The sequence below is a fragment of the Cynocephalus volans genome, chromosome 5 (assembly GCF_027409185.1).
Source record: "Cynocephalus volans isolate mCynVol1 chromosome 5, mCynVol1.pri, whole genome shotgun sequence".
Lineage (NCBI taxonomy): Eukaryota > Metazoa > Chordata > Mammalia > Dermoptera > Cynocephalidae > Cynocephalus > Cynocephalus volans.
In genome coordinates, this window is record NC_084464.1 from 113255523 (window position 1) to 113271351 (window position 15829).

The 15829-nt window shown below is 34.7% G+C and overlaps 1 protein-coding gene across 4 annotated transcripts in view; it reads right to left on the minus strand.

The window, feature by feature from the left end:
- Positions 1–15829, minus strand: part of REV3L (REV3 like, DNA directed polymerase zeta catalytic subunit) — a 167957-nt gene that overhangs the window by 13806 nt on the left and 138322 nt on the right. For all 4 annotated transcript variants that reach the window (XM_063098439.1, XM_063098440.1, XM_063098438.1 and 1 more), the window contains exons 24-27: positions 15171–15279; positions 12880–13086; positions 8728–8837; positions 1859–1973 (exon numbers count right to left, since the gene is read on the minus strand). In XM_063098439.1, coding sequence (XP_062954509.1) covers positions 1859–1973; positions 8728–8837; positions 12880–13086; positions 15171–15279 — 541 coding nt within the window. The remainder of the gene's footprint in view (positions 1–1858; positions 1974–8727; positions 8838–12879; positions 13087–15170; positions 15280–15829) is intronic.

The following is a 15829-nucleotide window of genomic DNA, read 5'->3' on the forward strand; positions in this document are numbered from 1 at the left end:
ATTGTCATTTCACTAATTCAGGCGATATGGGTTGGAAGGGGCATCCTGTCTTGTGATTCCCCTACTCCCAATCCATCCTGTACACGTCTGTGAGGCCAATTATCCCCAAACAGCTGTGATCAAGTTACTTTCTTGTTTGATAACTGCTATGGTTTAAATGTGTCCCCTCTAAAATTCAGTGTAATTGGGACATCAGCTGAAACACCTACACATGCCTTTTCCTCGGGCTGCTTTTTCTTCCTCACAGCATGATGGATGGACTCTAGGAGTGAACATCACAAAGAGAAACAGACAAAAGGGTTTTTATGACCCAGTGTCACAGCTTCTGTGATGATATTAAGAGGTGGGGCCTCTAAGAGGTAACTAGAGCATGAGGACTCCTCCCCTCATGAGTGGAATTAGATGCCCTTATAGAGGGTTTGAAGAAGGGAGTTTGTCCCTTTTTGCCCTTCTGCCTTCCACCGTATGAGGACATAGTAAGAAGGCCCTGACCAGACACCATATGCTCATGCCTTGATCTTGTACTTTCCAGCCTCCAGAACTGTGAGAAATCAATTTCCGTTCCGTATAAATTACCCAATCTGTGGTACTCTGTTATAGCAGCACAAATGGACTAAGACAATAACCTTTACTAGATAAAAGTTTAAACACTTCAGCTTGGCATTCAAGACACTCTATGGCCTCATCTCAACTTTATTTTTCAGATTCATCTCGTGCTACTCCATATTCCCCTGTTGCTTTTCCAACTCCATATGCTTCTTTATGCCGTTTTCTTTTGTGTGGAGTGACTGCAGTCTCCTGGTTACCTACTGCAATTCTAGCCACTTTTCAAGGCACAGTTCAGTGTCAACTCCTACATGCAGTCTCCCTGTTCGTTCCAGGAAGACACAATTCCTCTTTTTCTTTGTGTTCTTAACAGTGCTCAGGGAGCCTACTCTCACGAGACTTAAGTTTATAATAAAAGAGATCACTCATATACGTTTCTAATCATCCCTTTTTGAGTATTAGCTCTTGTAAGGCAGGACTGTATCTGAAGCTTCTTTGTATTCTGTACAGCTCCTAGGCTCAGTATCTTTTACACAGAGAGAACTAAATACATATTTGGTATCTAAACATAAGTAAAAAGAGTCAAGAGTCCTTGTGGCAGACTATATTACAAAGAATATCTCCCATCCCACATGGTCTTACAATGTGACTCTGACATTCTTCCCATTAACAGTTGGGGTCTACGTACCCTCCCCTTAAATCTAGAGAGGCTTATGATGCAATGTGATTTTGAGACTGAGTCATAAAAAGCACAACAGCTTTCTTCTGTTTCTCTTTGAACCAGGCCTTCATGCTGTGAGGGGGAATAAGCAGGCCCAGGGAAAGGCCATGTGCAGGTATTACAGCTGATGTCCCCCCAGAGCCACCATCAACCACAATTTAAAGAGAGTAAGCAAGCTTCAGATGATTTCAGCCCTTAGCTGTCAGCTGGGTTACATACAGCCTTTAATTCTTCCTAGCTGAGGACCTAGACACTGTGGAGCAGAGACCAGCCATCCCTGCTGTACTCTTTCTGAATTCTTGAGCCATAAAATCTGTGGGCAGAATGAAATACTGGTTGCTTCATACCAGTAAGTTTGGGGTGGTCTCTTACAGAGCAATAGTAACTGGAACAATCTTTTTACTTCCTTATATAAAGACACTACTACAAAAATTTGAGAAAATTATATAAAACTAAGAAAATATTTAAAATTTAACACTTTTATAGACCCCATATACTGCTAATCATTCTGAAAATGTATTGAACAAGTGAGAAATCTCTAGATGTGAATTTTATATGTGATTATTAGTACTCATATTACATTCCGCTTACCTTTTCAAACTTCAGTTTCACTGGTTTAGGGTTGGTAGCAGTTACAGCTTCAGCAATTTCTTGACCAATCTTAAAAGACTGCTCCTTAGTGGCTCCTTTGAGTAGCACAAACATACTAAGGGGATTATAAATAGAGTAGGGTAATGAGGAAGTCATTATAATAAAAAACTTCATCAAGAGTAATTCTCTTGGCTAATCCTGTATAATACCAAATAAAACTCTTTCCCCCCCTTACTCTCCCTTATTAAGTTGCTTCCTATCTAAGCTTTCCTGTTTTATCACACTTTCCTTGTGTACTCATGATATACCTTGTTACAGATCTTTAAGATATCCAATATTTTAGCTACATACAGACCAACTCAAATACTGCAGCTGCCAAGAAGGTCCTGGATCATCCCTAGACATTTAAAATTTTGTATGGCACACATTTAAGTCCATCATAAAATAGGAGAATATGTGATTATAAAGAAATGGAAAAATTACCTGTGATATGGGAAAAATTTCCTTCCAGAACCACCTAACTTAAAAATGACACACATAAATTTTGTAATATATGTTCACTGAAGAACAGATAGAAGACACAAAAAGAAAATAGCTATCTGTAATCCCATCATTCAGAAAATAGACACTACAAACTTTTTGTGTATATCCATAAACATTTTGTGCATATCTGTGGGTCATGTTGTTTGTAACTTTCTCCTTGGATTTAATAGTATATCATGAACATTTTTCCATGTTACTTAGTTCTTTCACATTATTTTTACAGTTGCACTACATTTCCATGTATGGATGTATTATAATTTAACCAAACCCCTACCATTAAAAAATTGGGTTATTTAAATTTTTTAGCTAATATTTCATTTAAAATAATTATTTGGCACATCTCTGATTGTATCCTTAAAACAAATTCCTAGAAGTGAAATTTCTGAGCAAATGGTATATACTAAAAATTTATTTTGAAAGATAACCATCAAACTGAATTCCAGAAAGATATTTCTGATGTACAATTCCACCAGCAATGTATGCAGGTCAAGAGGGAAGAATTTCTAATATGGAAAAAAAATACTCAAAAATAACTGATAAAACAAAAGTATTAGGAATCTTTTTTCTAATCCAGTTAACTTCATAATAGCACTTTACATTTCAGTATATACTACAACCTGAGCACTAACAAAATTAATGGCTAAGAGAGATTATGAAGTTCATGTTCACTTATAATTTTAGTGAAAAGACATTAAATTGTGGAAATGGACAATATCTTGAAACGTGACTTTAAGATTTTTGTTTCTAGCTACATGAACTAATCTCATATTTCTTAAATTTTTTTTATATTGGACTTTAAATCCCATTTAGATGCTTTCTTTGGAAAAACTCTTTCCCTACCAATACTAGAGACAGTACTTGTTTTAGAGCCTGATATAAAAAGTTTAAAAAAAGAAAAGGAATAATTTATCCAATCTTACTTAAGGTCTTTAAAACAGAAATTGTCTCAATCTGAATTAATTTTAACACTCACTAAGGTAGAACAAAAAGGCCGTAGATAATTATATATTCCAGCTAGGCTATACTCTGAACCACTTGAAGCTTCTTGTAATTTCTTTTTAGGACCACCTGATGCTCATTACAACAAGACAGCTTATTTTTAGGGCCGAGCCCGTGGCGCACTCGGTCGAGTGCTGCGCTGGGAGCGCGGCGTGGGTTCGGATCCTATATAGGAATGACCAGTGCACTCACTGGCTGAGTGCCGGTCACGGAAAAAAAAAAAAAAAAAAAAAAAAAAAGAGCTTATTTTAAAAAGTAGATTATTATAAATTTCCTTTTGAAAGATTATTTTAAAAATTAGCTTTATTGAGATAAAATTAGCATATAATAAAATGAATACATGTTAATTGTACAGTTCTACAAATTTTGACAAATGTATAGATTTGTTGTTATGAACTGAACTGTATCTCTCCAAAATTCATATGCTGACATATGTAACAAACAGTTACTTAAGTAACGCCTCGTACTTCAGAATGTGACTGTATTTGCAGACAGGAACTTCAAAGAGGTGATTAGGTTAAGATGAGACTGTCAGAATGGGCTTAATCCAATCTAACTGGTTGGTAAGAGGAAATTCGGACATACAAAGAGACAGTAGGGATGCGCAAGCACAGAGGCGAGACCATGTGAGGATACAATGAAAAGGAGCCATCTCGAAGCCAAGGAGAGAAGCCTCAGCAGAAACCAAACCTGCAGATACCTTGATCTTGAACTTCTACCTTCCAGAACTGTGAGAAAGTAAATTTCTGTTGTTTAAGCTACCAACTCTGTGATATCTTGTTATGGCAGCCCTAGCAAATTTATACACTTGTGTAACCACTACCAGAATCAAAATATAAAACATTTTCATCACCCCTCAAAGTTCTCTTGTATTCCTTTACAATAATTCTTCATTCTACTACTGGCCTCAGGCTCAAAACATGACTTGCTTTAGTTTTGTTTTTCCAAGAATTTTATGTAAGTGGAACTACAGGTACTCTCTTATGTCTGGCTTCTTTCATTCAGCATATTGAGATACATCCATGGTGCTGGCGAGACAGTAACTGGTACCTTTTAATTGCTGAGTAGTATTCTACTGCATGGATATACCATAATTTGTTTATCCAATCACCCATTGATGGGCATTTAGATTGTTTGCAGTTTTGTACTATTATGAACAAAGCTCCAACAAATATTTGTATACAAGCCTTTGTGTGGACATATGTTTTCATTTCTCTTAGGCAAACATTCAGCAGTGGAACTGCTGGGTCATATGTTAAGGGTAATGTTTAACTTCATACGTAACTGCCAAAATATTTTTATGAAAGATTATTATTCTTAAAATGTTCAGATGTAATGATGAATGAAAACATTTTAAAATTAAAGTGTACATATACATAATTCTATAAAGCTCTAGAACAGGCAAAACTAAGCTATGGTAATAGAAATCAGATAAGTGGTTACCTGGAATTGGAGGTGAGAGCTAGGGATTGACTGCAAAGGGGAACTAGAACTCTTTAGGGTGATAGAAACATTCTGTATCTTGACTGAGATGGTGGCTGGTTACTCAGGTCTACACATTTTTATAGGAACTGTATACTGTGTACTTTCTTTGTTAAAAACTGTAACTCAATAAAAGTGATAAAAATTACAGATATATATACTTTACATATTAAAAGTTATTATTATAGGGTATATACATGAGATTTTACCCAGTAGTGTTAGTGGGTTTGTCTGAGTCCATCTATACTGTTTTGGATAGTTTGATTTGGAGCTAAGGGATGGCTCTGGTGGCTCTCTCAGGACAGCATGGTGCTGATTTGGAGCTAAGCTTCAAGATAGCTGGCCAGGATTAACGGAAGTTTTTGGTCACTTAACAGAGTGGAGGTGACTGGCCTACGAGGGAAAGACTTAAAATGAATTTCTAGTTATCTGTCACCAGTGCTTTTGATCTGCTTAAATAACATTCATCTTTGGGTTGAGATGTCCAAAGTACACATTTAGAGTAATGATTTTCATAAGGAGGGGCACTGAGTGAGGATATTAGAATCACCTAGGAGGTTTTTCTTAATTATGCTTAGGTGAATTTCCCAAGAGATTATGAAATCTCTACCACCCTTCTACTGCCTTGGAAGTATGTGTCTTGTCAAATGTCTTTCTCTATTCTACCCAAGAATCACTATTATAGACTTCAATGACTGATGAGAGTAGGTCATACCCCACTGGAGTAGGATAAATATGATTGAGAACTACTATTATATAAAATAATTTTTTCAACCACTATAATATAAAGAAATACATTGCGCTTATTTATTATACTTTCCAAATGGACAATAATAAATAACTGCTTTAAGAGAAAAACACTCTTCTAACAGAGTCCTTTTGATGCCTTGGTAACTGATCTCCCTAAGCTAGACCTCAAGATTCATAAAATCACCAATCTTGAAATTGGAAGGAGGTAATTGTCATTCACCATCGTCTGTCAGATTTCCCTCATTCTGATGATAAGGCAACTGAGCCTGAGAGAGGCTACGTGACTTATTAATAGCCATAGAAGTACAGCTAAAAAGAGACTCCAGATCTCCATACTCTCAGCTGGGAATTCTTTTTCACTCCACCAAGCATTACCTATTATACCTAGCGTAGTGTTTCTCAACCTTTTATCATTAATGCCCTCCCAAGGGAAAAAAATTAAAGTTAAATTTAACAAGAGAAACTAATTACTAAGGAATAAAATATTGTTGTATAGATAGGGTTCAGCTCCGTAGGGCCAAAAACTATCATATTAAGATTTTTTTTGTGTGCCCCCCCCCAACTATTTGTATTCTGCTGGAGTGATACTGGTTCCCCTCCTCCCCCCAGAGTGATACTGTTATCATTGAGAATACATGCCCTAGAGTGAATTTACCTCATACAGATTTCAATAAACATTTGTTGAATGGATCAGGCAGTGAATCGTGATCAAAAGTTCTAATGACACTGCAAATAAATTTTCTTAAAGTCTGATGTAGAGAGAAAGCACCAGCTAGGAATCAAAACACTGAGTACTGCATTATTGACTGTTGGGTGATCTTAGACAAATTTTTTATCCTAAGGGAATCTGTTCTTAAGCATGACCTGAGGTACATTCTAAGGCCTCGTAAGGTTCCTCACAACAGGATGAAAACTGCTGGCCTAAATAATATCAAAGTCCTCTTAAAGCTGACATTCTGGGATTCTAAGTTTGTTTGCTTACTTGAATTTTTAAAGATTTTAAAAGGCAAAAAACATAAGTACAATCGGAATCATACTGACTTCTGAGTCTGCATGTATGTTGTCAACAACTGACATGTATAGACCCTGAATTATAATCAACAATTCAAATGTTTAACTTTCTCCTCTTTCCTAAATATTCTGTAAAGAGTTCGGTAACAAGGTGCAGAAGTGTTTTCGTAACTTTTACTTTGCTAGAATATGCAGCAGAAGTAATTTTACAGAGCAGTGAAATACCCAAAGTCAAACCAAAGAGTGGCTTTTGATGAGTAACAGTAGAGAACATGGATAATTACAGCCTAGATAATTTGAAACTATCCCCACCTGCTGGCAATAAAACAGCTGTTACATGAGGCAAGGTCCCATTCAGCGTTAATATGATTATACTGATTGTACGTACCTTTTAAAGAATTGGAGAAGATTAAATGCTGTTCAAAGACTACTTTTCTTACAAGCTATTTTTTTTTTTTTTTTAATTTTATTTTGTCGATATACATTGTGGCTGATTATTGCTCCCCATCACCAAAACCTCCCTCCCTTCTCCCTCCCCCCCTCCCCCCCAACAATGTCCTGTTTGCTTGTCATATCAACTTCAAATAATTGTAGTTGTTATATCTTCTTCCCCCCCCCGTTTGTGTGTGTGTGTGTGTGTGTGTGTGTGTGAATTTATATATTAATTTTTAGCTCCCACCAATAAGTGAGAACATGTGGTATTTCTCTTTCTGTGCCTGACTTGTTTCACTTAATATAATTCTCTCAAGGTCCATCCATGTTGTTGCAAATGGCAGTATTTCATTCGTTTTTATAGCTGAGTAGTATTCCATTGTGTAGATGTACCACATTTTCCGTATCCACTCATCCGATGATGGGCATTTGGGCTGGTTCCAACTCTTGGCTATTGTAAAGAGTGCTGCGATAAACATTGGGAAACAGGTATACCTTCGACTTGATGATTTCCATTCCTCTGGGTATATTCCCAACAGTGGGATAGCTGGGTCGTATGGTAGATCTATCTGCAATTGTTTGAGGAACCTCCATACCATTTTCCATAGAGGCTGCACCATTTTGCAGTCCCACCAACAATGTATGAGAGTTCCTTTTTCTCCGCAACCTCGCCAGCATTTATCGTTCATAGTCTTTTGGATTTTAGCCATCCTAACTGGGGTTAGATGGTATCTCAATGTGGTTTTGATTTGCATTTCCCGGATGCTGAGTGATGTTGAGCACTTTTTCATATGTCTGTTAGCCATTTGTATATCTTCCTTAGAGAAATGCCTACTTAGCTCTTTTCTTACAAGCTATTTTTAATGATTAGAAGCATTACCTCCTGTTGCTCTGTTGGACTGTAAAGTGATCAGAGGTCCTGATACAAGTGCTGTTAGCATGATCACACTGTGACTCTAAGCCCTCAATATGAAAAAAATTTCAGACTTCAAGACTGCAGAATACCTATGTTCTAGAAGAATTCCAATAAGCCATATAAATAAGATACTGCATAAATAACTGGGCCTGGAACAATAATAGAGCAAGCAAGGAAGCAAACAGGCTGGTGTTATTAACTCGGGATTCAAAAGCAGTCCCATTCTTTACCAGTCCATGGATAATGGGCTTGAAAAAGTCTGTGAATCCTACGGAATCAAATGGAAAACTGTAGAAGGTCAAAAGATTTTGGGGCCTAGTGATAAGTTAACACTCACAGCTTTGGCAACTGTCCTTCAAAAACAGTTTAATTATTTTAAGATATACATTTAAATTCAGAGAGCTGCAGCCATAAGAGGATTTATTCACACTAAAAGTAGTTTAAAAAATACACTAGATTCCTGTGTATATGGAGGAATGCCATGGGAATCTTCAGTTTGTGGCTCAGGACACTTACCCTTTCTGTCTCTTAAGACCATATTTGATAAATCAGGACTTGTGTTTACTCTGATCACAAGATCATAAGGACTGGAAAGGACTTAGGCAGAACTCTGTTTTTAGGAAGGATTATCCTTAAGCCATGTCAAACACTAAGATGAAGATCTGAAGAGATGGAAAAAAAAAAAAAAAAAAAAAAACCCTCCAAAAAATACAAAACCAAGAACCTATTATTTTACCTGTCAGTATCGCCATATACAACCCTAGCACCCCATTTCTTGGTGTCATTAACCAGTTTAATAGCTCGTTCCAAGGTCTCTCTGGCTTTGTGAACAATACTATCGCCAACCTGTTGGTACAAACACATTGGAAATAATTTGTTAACATAGCTCAGTATAAGTCAATAAACTTTTATATATAGTATTTATTTTAAATTTAATTACTGAATATGAGAGTACTTCAAAAAGTTTGTGGAAAAATAGAATTAAAAAATAACATTAAATACACGAACTCTTTGAAGACCCCTTGTATTTCTAGAAATAAAACAAGGAGAAAAGAATATAAAAAAGGAAACAAAATAGCCATCAGTGTCATCATTCTTTCTTCAAGTACTCAAGAAGAAAATGAGATGAAGAATTAAAAAAAAGAACCAATCAATAAAGAGACTTGCCTTTGAGTGTATCAGTAAGTACAATGAATTGCACTTTTTGCAAGGTGCACATTTGATTCATGGAAGAATAAGTCTTGTTTATCCAAGGACTTTCTCACATGCCCTTATAACTAATTAGGAAGGAAATTGTTCTGTGTTCCAAGTACATATATGTGTATCTCTTTCAAAATTTTTCTGTTGGTGTGTTTATTATAAAATCTTTCAATATCATTAAAGTTAGTGCTGAACTTAAATCTCAGTGGTTATACATAATTTTTTAAAATACTAAGTACAAAAAAAGATGTATGTAATTATATTATGGAAAATATATTACAAGCATTCAATTTAAATCAAGTAAGTAAATGTATGTCCAGCAAGGGTTCTTTCACTGGTGATTAGTGAGTTTTAACAATAATTATAGCATAATCTGACAAAACAAAAAGATGCTGGGCCTTGACAAATATGAGAAGCATGCTTATTAGATTTTACAGTTAAGTAAGTGAAGGAGACTATGTATATAGCATTGCTATTTAGTTTATTAAACTCATTAAAGCTAAGAGTTGAGGAAAATGGTCATTTAATATAACGGAGCAATCCTCTTGCAATTTTAAAATTGATCAAAAGGGGCCGGCTCCATGGCTCACTCAGGAGAGTGCGGCGCTAGGAGAGCCAAGGCTGTTCGGATCCTATATAGGGATGGCCGGTGAGCTCACTGGCTGAGCATAGTGCAGATCACACCGTGCTAAGGGTTGCGATCCCCTTACCAGTCAGAAAAAAAAAAAAAAAATTGATCAAAAGATTAAATATGCATTTGATCTTTTGTGTTAAGAAGCAAATAATAGTAATATCCTTCCTCTTTTACTATAAAATTTGAATTACTGGAACTAAATGTACAGTTGAATAGTATTTAAAAGGCTGTTCAAGTTGCATTACAAAGGAAATATTAAATATTTGAACAAAGGAATAAATAATAAAACTTGTAGCAGGAACTTAATTTTGGTTTTAAATTAAGATCATGAATTCTACTGAGACCTTGAGTGCATTAGAAAACCCTGGGAATGTGAACTATAACTTTATACATTTAAAAAATCATGTTGTCTAACTGAAACTCAAGTTGAATAAAATGTACAATCTATCACCTGTTGCCACTTTCAAAGTAAGCTTTTAAATACGTAAGAACAAATAGTTGGATGGGTGAGCCATCCTAGTGACAAAGTCAAATATGCTTTTGAGATATACACTTACAAATATATATACACACATACATATACATATTGATCTTAAATGTCTGCTTAATGCTGCTTACTCTGACCTATTTAAAAGTTACATCTAGAAAAGTCAGAACTCTTTCAGCTGCCCCCGAAGACTGTGCAGTATTAAGTATTCAGCAGCATCAGGGGGAGGGGCAAGAGGGAAGGAGAGGTAATTAAATTAATGAATTCTGCTGCTTTGTGCCATGGTTCCTAATTTCAAAAGCACTACTTCACTACAGGCTAAGAGGATCTAAAAAAGAAAAAATAACTGGTTTCACGATTTAGGCAATGGTTGGGATTCTGAATTATGACTGTGACTATAATAAGAACAATATTTAAAGTAAAAATTAATTCTCTGAAAAGAAACAAATAAGAAGGAAGAAATGAAGTTCAGCCAGTTGAAAAAAATTGTCTCAAATATATCTTTATCATAAATATAGTTTATGAAAGTATGAATAGTTTAGGAGAAAAATGTGAATATACAAAAATCTTAATTTATGAAATATGTCAGTGACAATGTCCAACTGAAATAGAGACATTAACCTACAAGAATGAGATATATTATTTATTCTCCATATTCTAATAGGAATTCTTATCTTGTCTATCTCTACAGTAGTCCAGATCTAGATCTTGACTATACCATCAGATATTTTTGATTGTGTATTTACTGAAGGAAAACACATGACCAGAGTCAGTAATCCATTGGCGCTTTTTTTTTTTTTTTAAACATGGCTGATAGCTTCCATTTTTACTCCATTGGTGCTAACTTTTCACTTATTCATTGGAAGCTCTTTCTGTGATAATAGCTGTTTTTTCCTCTCCTCATTTCACATAGAAGAGAGCACAACATTGTACCACTGTCAAGATGGCATTTGAGGAGTTTGTTGTGAAGACGGCATTTGATATGCTCACAGTCATTAACCTCCAAACATCTGAGAAGACCCTAGTCAAGGAGGCAGATGTTGCTTGGCAGTCTGACTTCACCATGCTAAGTAGCAGTGTACTTCCCTGGCAGAACTCTACTCTCAAATTTCCACTGCTAGTTCAAGATCCCCCAAATTCTGATTATTATAGAGTTAGAATATTTATATATTTTTAAAGAAGTATTATTTTTACATTGTTTTGTTACTGAAGTGAATGAATAAATAATTTTTAAATTGAGAGGTAAGTGGGGGGAGGGAGAAGAGGGAGGAGGGAGGGAGGTTGTGGTAAGGGGCAACAATAATCAACCACAATGTATATCGACAAAATAAAAGTTAAAAAACAAAAAACAAAACAAACAAACAAAAAAAACCAATGAAAGTTAAAGAAAATGCAAAAGACAAAAAAAATAAAAAATAAAAAATAAATTGAGAGGTAAGGAAGAAAGTAGGAAAATGTGGAAACAGCCTAAGATTGATATCTTTGTTCTATATCAGTAATATAATCCTATCCATTTTTCTACTAGATCATATAGAACAGTGTTTTTCAAATGTAAATAACATGAAGCCTTAGGACTGACAAAGTATTTTTTGTTTTACTTAAATGTATATTTACAAACATGAAACTATATACAAACTTATTATTGCTTATAGCTTTTAGAGTACAACTATGAAACCAAAAAACCTATCCAGTATAAACAAAATCATATTACCAAAAATTTCAAGTTGATACTATTTTTCCATTATAGATGGTATTTTGCTGCTTTCAATAGAATATGCCACTGACTGCCTTGCACAGGATTTTGGAGTTCACTTGCCTACTGTGAGCTGTGTGGGTACTTTATTTCTCTTGCTTTTCTCTCACTGAACTACTGCAAATATGATATACCACAATGTCCTCTGGCCTTCACTTGGCATGAAAAGATCATTAATATAATGTCTATTGTGTTCTTTTCTCAATCACTAGTAAATTATTATATTACTCTGTCACACTAATTTTGTATTCATGTCAAATAAATACCTTAATTTATTAAATAAGAAATTAGCCTTATTCTGTGAAAAGTGTCTTTTGATTGTCATTGATCACTGCAAAGGAAAAGTTTTACTTTACAGCTACTGATACATTAGTAGATACAGAATGATGGTTGTTTATTCTGACATTTGGACAATCCAACCTAACTATAATCAGGTCTCTATCCATACATTAAAAGGAATTATTTAATACTAAAGATGTTAACACTTAACATCTATAAAGGTGTGATGCTATAAAGGTGGCACTGAAATCTCATGCTAATAGAAGGTTACTATATGGTCATCCAGATTATGTAGAAATATGTATATGCTAATTTCTAAAATTATCATTAAAATAAGACACAATTCTCCTATGGAAAATCCGCAAATCCCCAAGAATACGTATGTACATGAGGCTGGTTTGAGAAAAACTGATGCTATGTCATGAAAATAAAACCCTTTAGTCTGAAGTTTCAAAACAAAATGAAATGCTTTAATGAACAGGCATGCATTTAATTCTGCTGAGTCTCTTGAAAAAACTAGATTTGTATCATTTACCTCAATACATGGCATTCTCCCAGAAAAATTAGCAGATGTATAGCCAAAGGTGACATTTGCTATCAGCTTAAGTCCTAGCTGACGTGCATCAAGCATTCGTGACAGGGCTCTGTCTTGCTTGTAAGCCTTCATTGACTGCTTCACCATGAATCTAGTCTTCAAAATTTCTTCAAGCATTCTTGGTAGCACACCCTTTCTTACTGAAGGCTACCATAAAAGAAAAAAGAATGTTTAAAATCCCTCAAACAGATTTAGATAATTAAGAAGGAAGCACAAGGTACAATAATGGCCAACTGTCATGAATTGGAACATGCTAAAAATAGAGTGGCCACAGAGACTAGTGGCTGTCAATATAAAATCATCACAGTTAATTTATTTTGAAGATGATTTTTCTCCTAAAAAGTTCCTGTAATGTTTATAAATCTTATGTAGCTCTACTATGTGAAGTTCAGAGATCTCCAAGCAAGAGAATGTCAACTAGTGCATAAGTGACCATACAACAAGTTCAGAGGGAAATTTTATTTAAAAATTTAATGGAAACCCCCATTCTTTCAGAAAGACAGATGGGACTTGTATCACTCATAACCAACCTCAGGTTTAAAGATCTCATCCTAATGACCCCACACAGTAATCTGCATGGAACTCCATTTATCTACCTTGGAAGAATGATGAGCTGGGTTGACTCTGCTGACATTCAAACCTGCAGTTCCAGGGACTCTAGGTATTTCAAATCTGATGCTTAGACCACTAAGCCATCCCCTCCGGCCTATATTTATTAGCAATCTGGAAGAGGGGATGAATAGTGAGGTGATAAAATTTGTTGATGCCAAAAAAAAATCATTTGTATTAGTCAAGACTAGGGAGAATTTATAAGAACTCCAGTAGGAATGATAACCACAAAACAGTATTAACTTTGATGACGATTCACAGACACGTGCAAGGTAATACATGTTGGATCTAACATTTAAAGCCTCAGGTATAGATAGGTTAATCACACTCCTGAATAATAAGAAAATATTATTTTCATTAAGCTTTACACATTGGGTCAAAATGTAGATGCAAATTTTTAAAAGGCTGTTAAAGTGAGATAATGTAATAAGCTGCTAGAGATGTGAAAATGAGAACATATTCTAACCTCTAATTCATCCGGTGTACATTTTGAAGCAGTAATAATGATTTAAGATGTAATATAAAAAAACCAGGGGAAAAATCTGCAAACATGTATGTGATGTGAAAACTGATTTTTACGTGGAGATGCATTTAATAAAAATATCTATTTCCATATCTCCAAGTAGATCTCATCTGTATTATTTCCTGGAAATATACTGAACCTTAAAATTTTCCAAAAAGGAATATATCATGAACTCTAGTAAAAAATTTCCTCACATCTAAATTACTAATTTTAGTTTAGAATTCCCTCTTACTGGCAGAGAATGGTACTACTTATGTTAAGTACACCAGAATGAATTTGAGGGCTGGTGGGGTCCACTATACCATCAACCACCCTACTTTCTCATGATTTTAGTATAGATTCACAGCTAAGGAAACAAAAGAATGAAGTTGACATAGAAGTGGCAATATGATCTAGATCTCTCTTATTTGTCTTTATGCGGTTTTTCTCAGTCTCTTGAGGAGAGATAAGGGAGAGAAAAAAGGAATCATTAGTTTGGATATGTTCTTAAAAATGCAATCAATAAACATATTAGAATATTAAATTTCTGGGCCAGCCCTGTGGCTCACTCGGGAAAGTGTGGCACTGGTAGTGTCAAGGCCACGGGTTCGGATCCTATATAGGGATGGCCTGTGTGCTCACTGGCTGAGTGTGGTGCAGACCACACCTTGCCGAGGGTTGTGATCCCCTTACCAGTCAGGAAAAAAAAAATCAAATTTCTAAGACAGTCTTAATTTAAAATAATGCAAAGAACAATTGGTAGAGTTAACACATTAAAGCAATTTAAATCTTTGTAGGTAAAGATAATCAAATTGCTATTTAAGTCTGCCAGATTCTAATGGAAGGCAGAAGGTATATGTGTACATTTCTTTCTTTCAACATTTCATTAACTAAAATTTAACAATTAAAAAACTTTAAACCTAAGTTCAAGCAAAACAAGATGTTTTTTTTTTCCTGAGTGATTTCTTAGAAGATTCCCACATCTTTGACTTTTTAAGATAAAATATTCAAGCAAACTTGGTGTTTTTGGTGTCTACTATGTGCCAACAATATGTAAACCATTATTAGCTCTCCAAAAGTTAAGCCAAGTTGATATCTTTCATTTGCAAGAGAGTATTACCTTGACAAAAGCTACTCCATTGGGGGACACTGTGATATCATGCCTAATCTGGTAAAGTAAATCTGGAGGTACTCTTAGAGAGGTACAGCCAAATTTGAACTCATCATACCTGTTAAGAAAGAAAACATTAAGCAAATACTTTCTCAAATCACAGAATAGAGATTTTTAGGCAATCTTAGGAATCTTTCTTATTCCATTAGAAATTCATTTTTAAACATCTGAACATGAATTCATATATTTGGTAATATGTTTATTTACCTTCTTACTAAAAAGCAGTTCTTCAAATATTCACAATTAAAAGGAACATTTCTTAAATGGCACTATCTTAAAATTTATGAGTAAAATGTATGCTGAAATACCAAATTTCAACTCAACATATGATCACCTTATTTTAAGTTCCTTAAAGAAAAATTTAAACCTTAAATAAAAAGACTAAATCTTTTTATGTTTTTCAAATTCCTGTTCTTTATAAAAAGACAGGATTACCAATATAATTTCCAAAGATGCTTTCTATGAAGAAGTAAGTATACTATAGATTAAAACCACACTTGATCTCAAATACGCAAAAATCATTATAAAGAAAGACTGTATTTCTTACAATTCAAGAAAAATACCTACTTCTTGAGAATTTAAAATACTATTCTCATTAGTTTATAAAA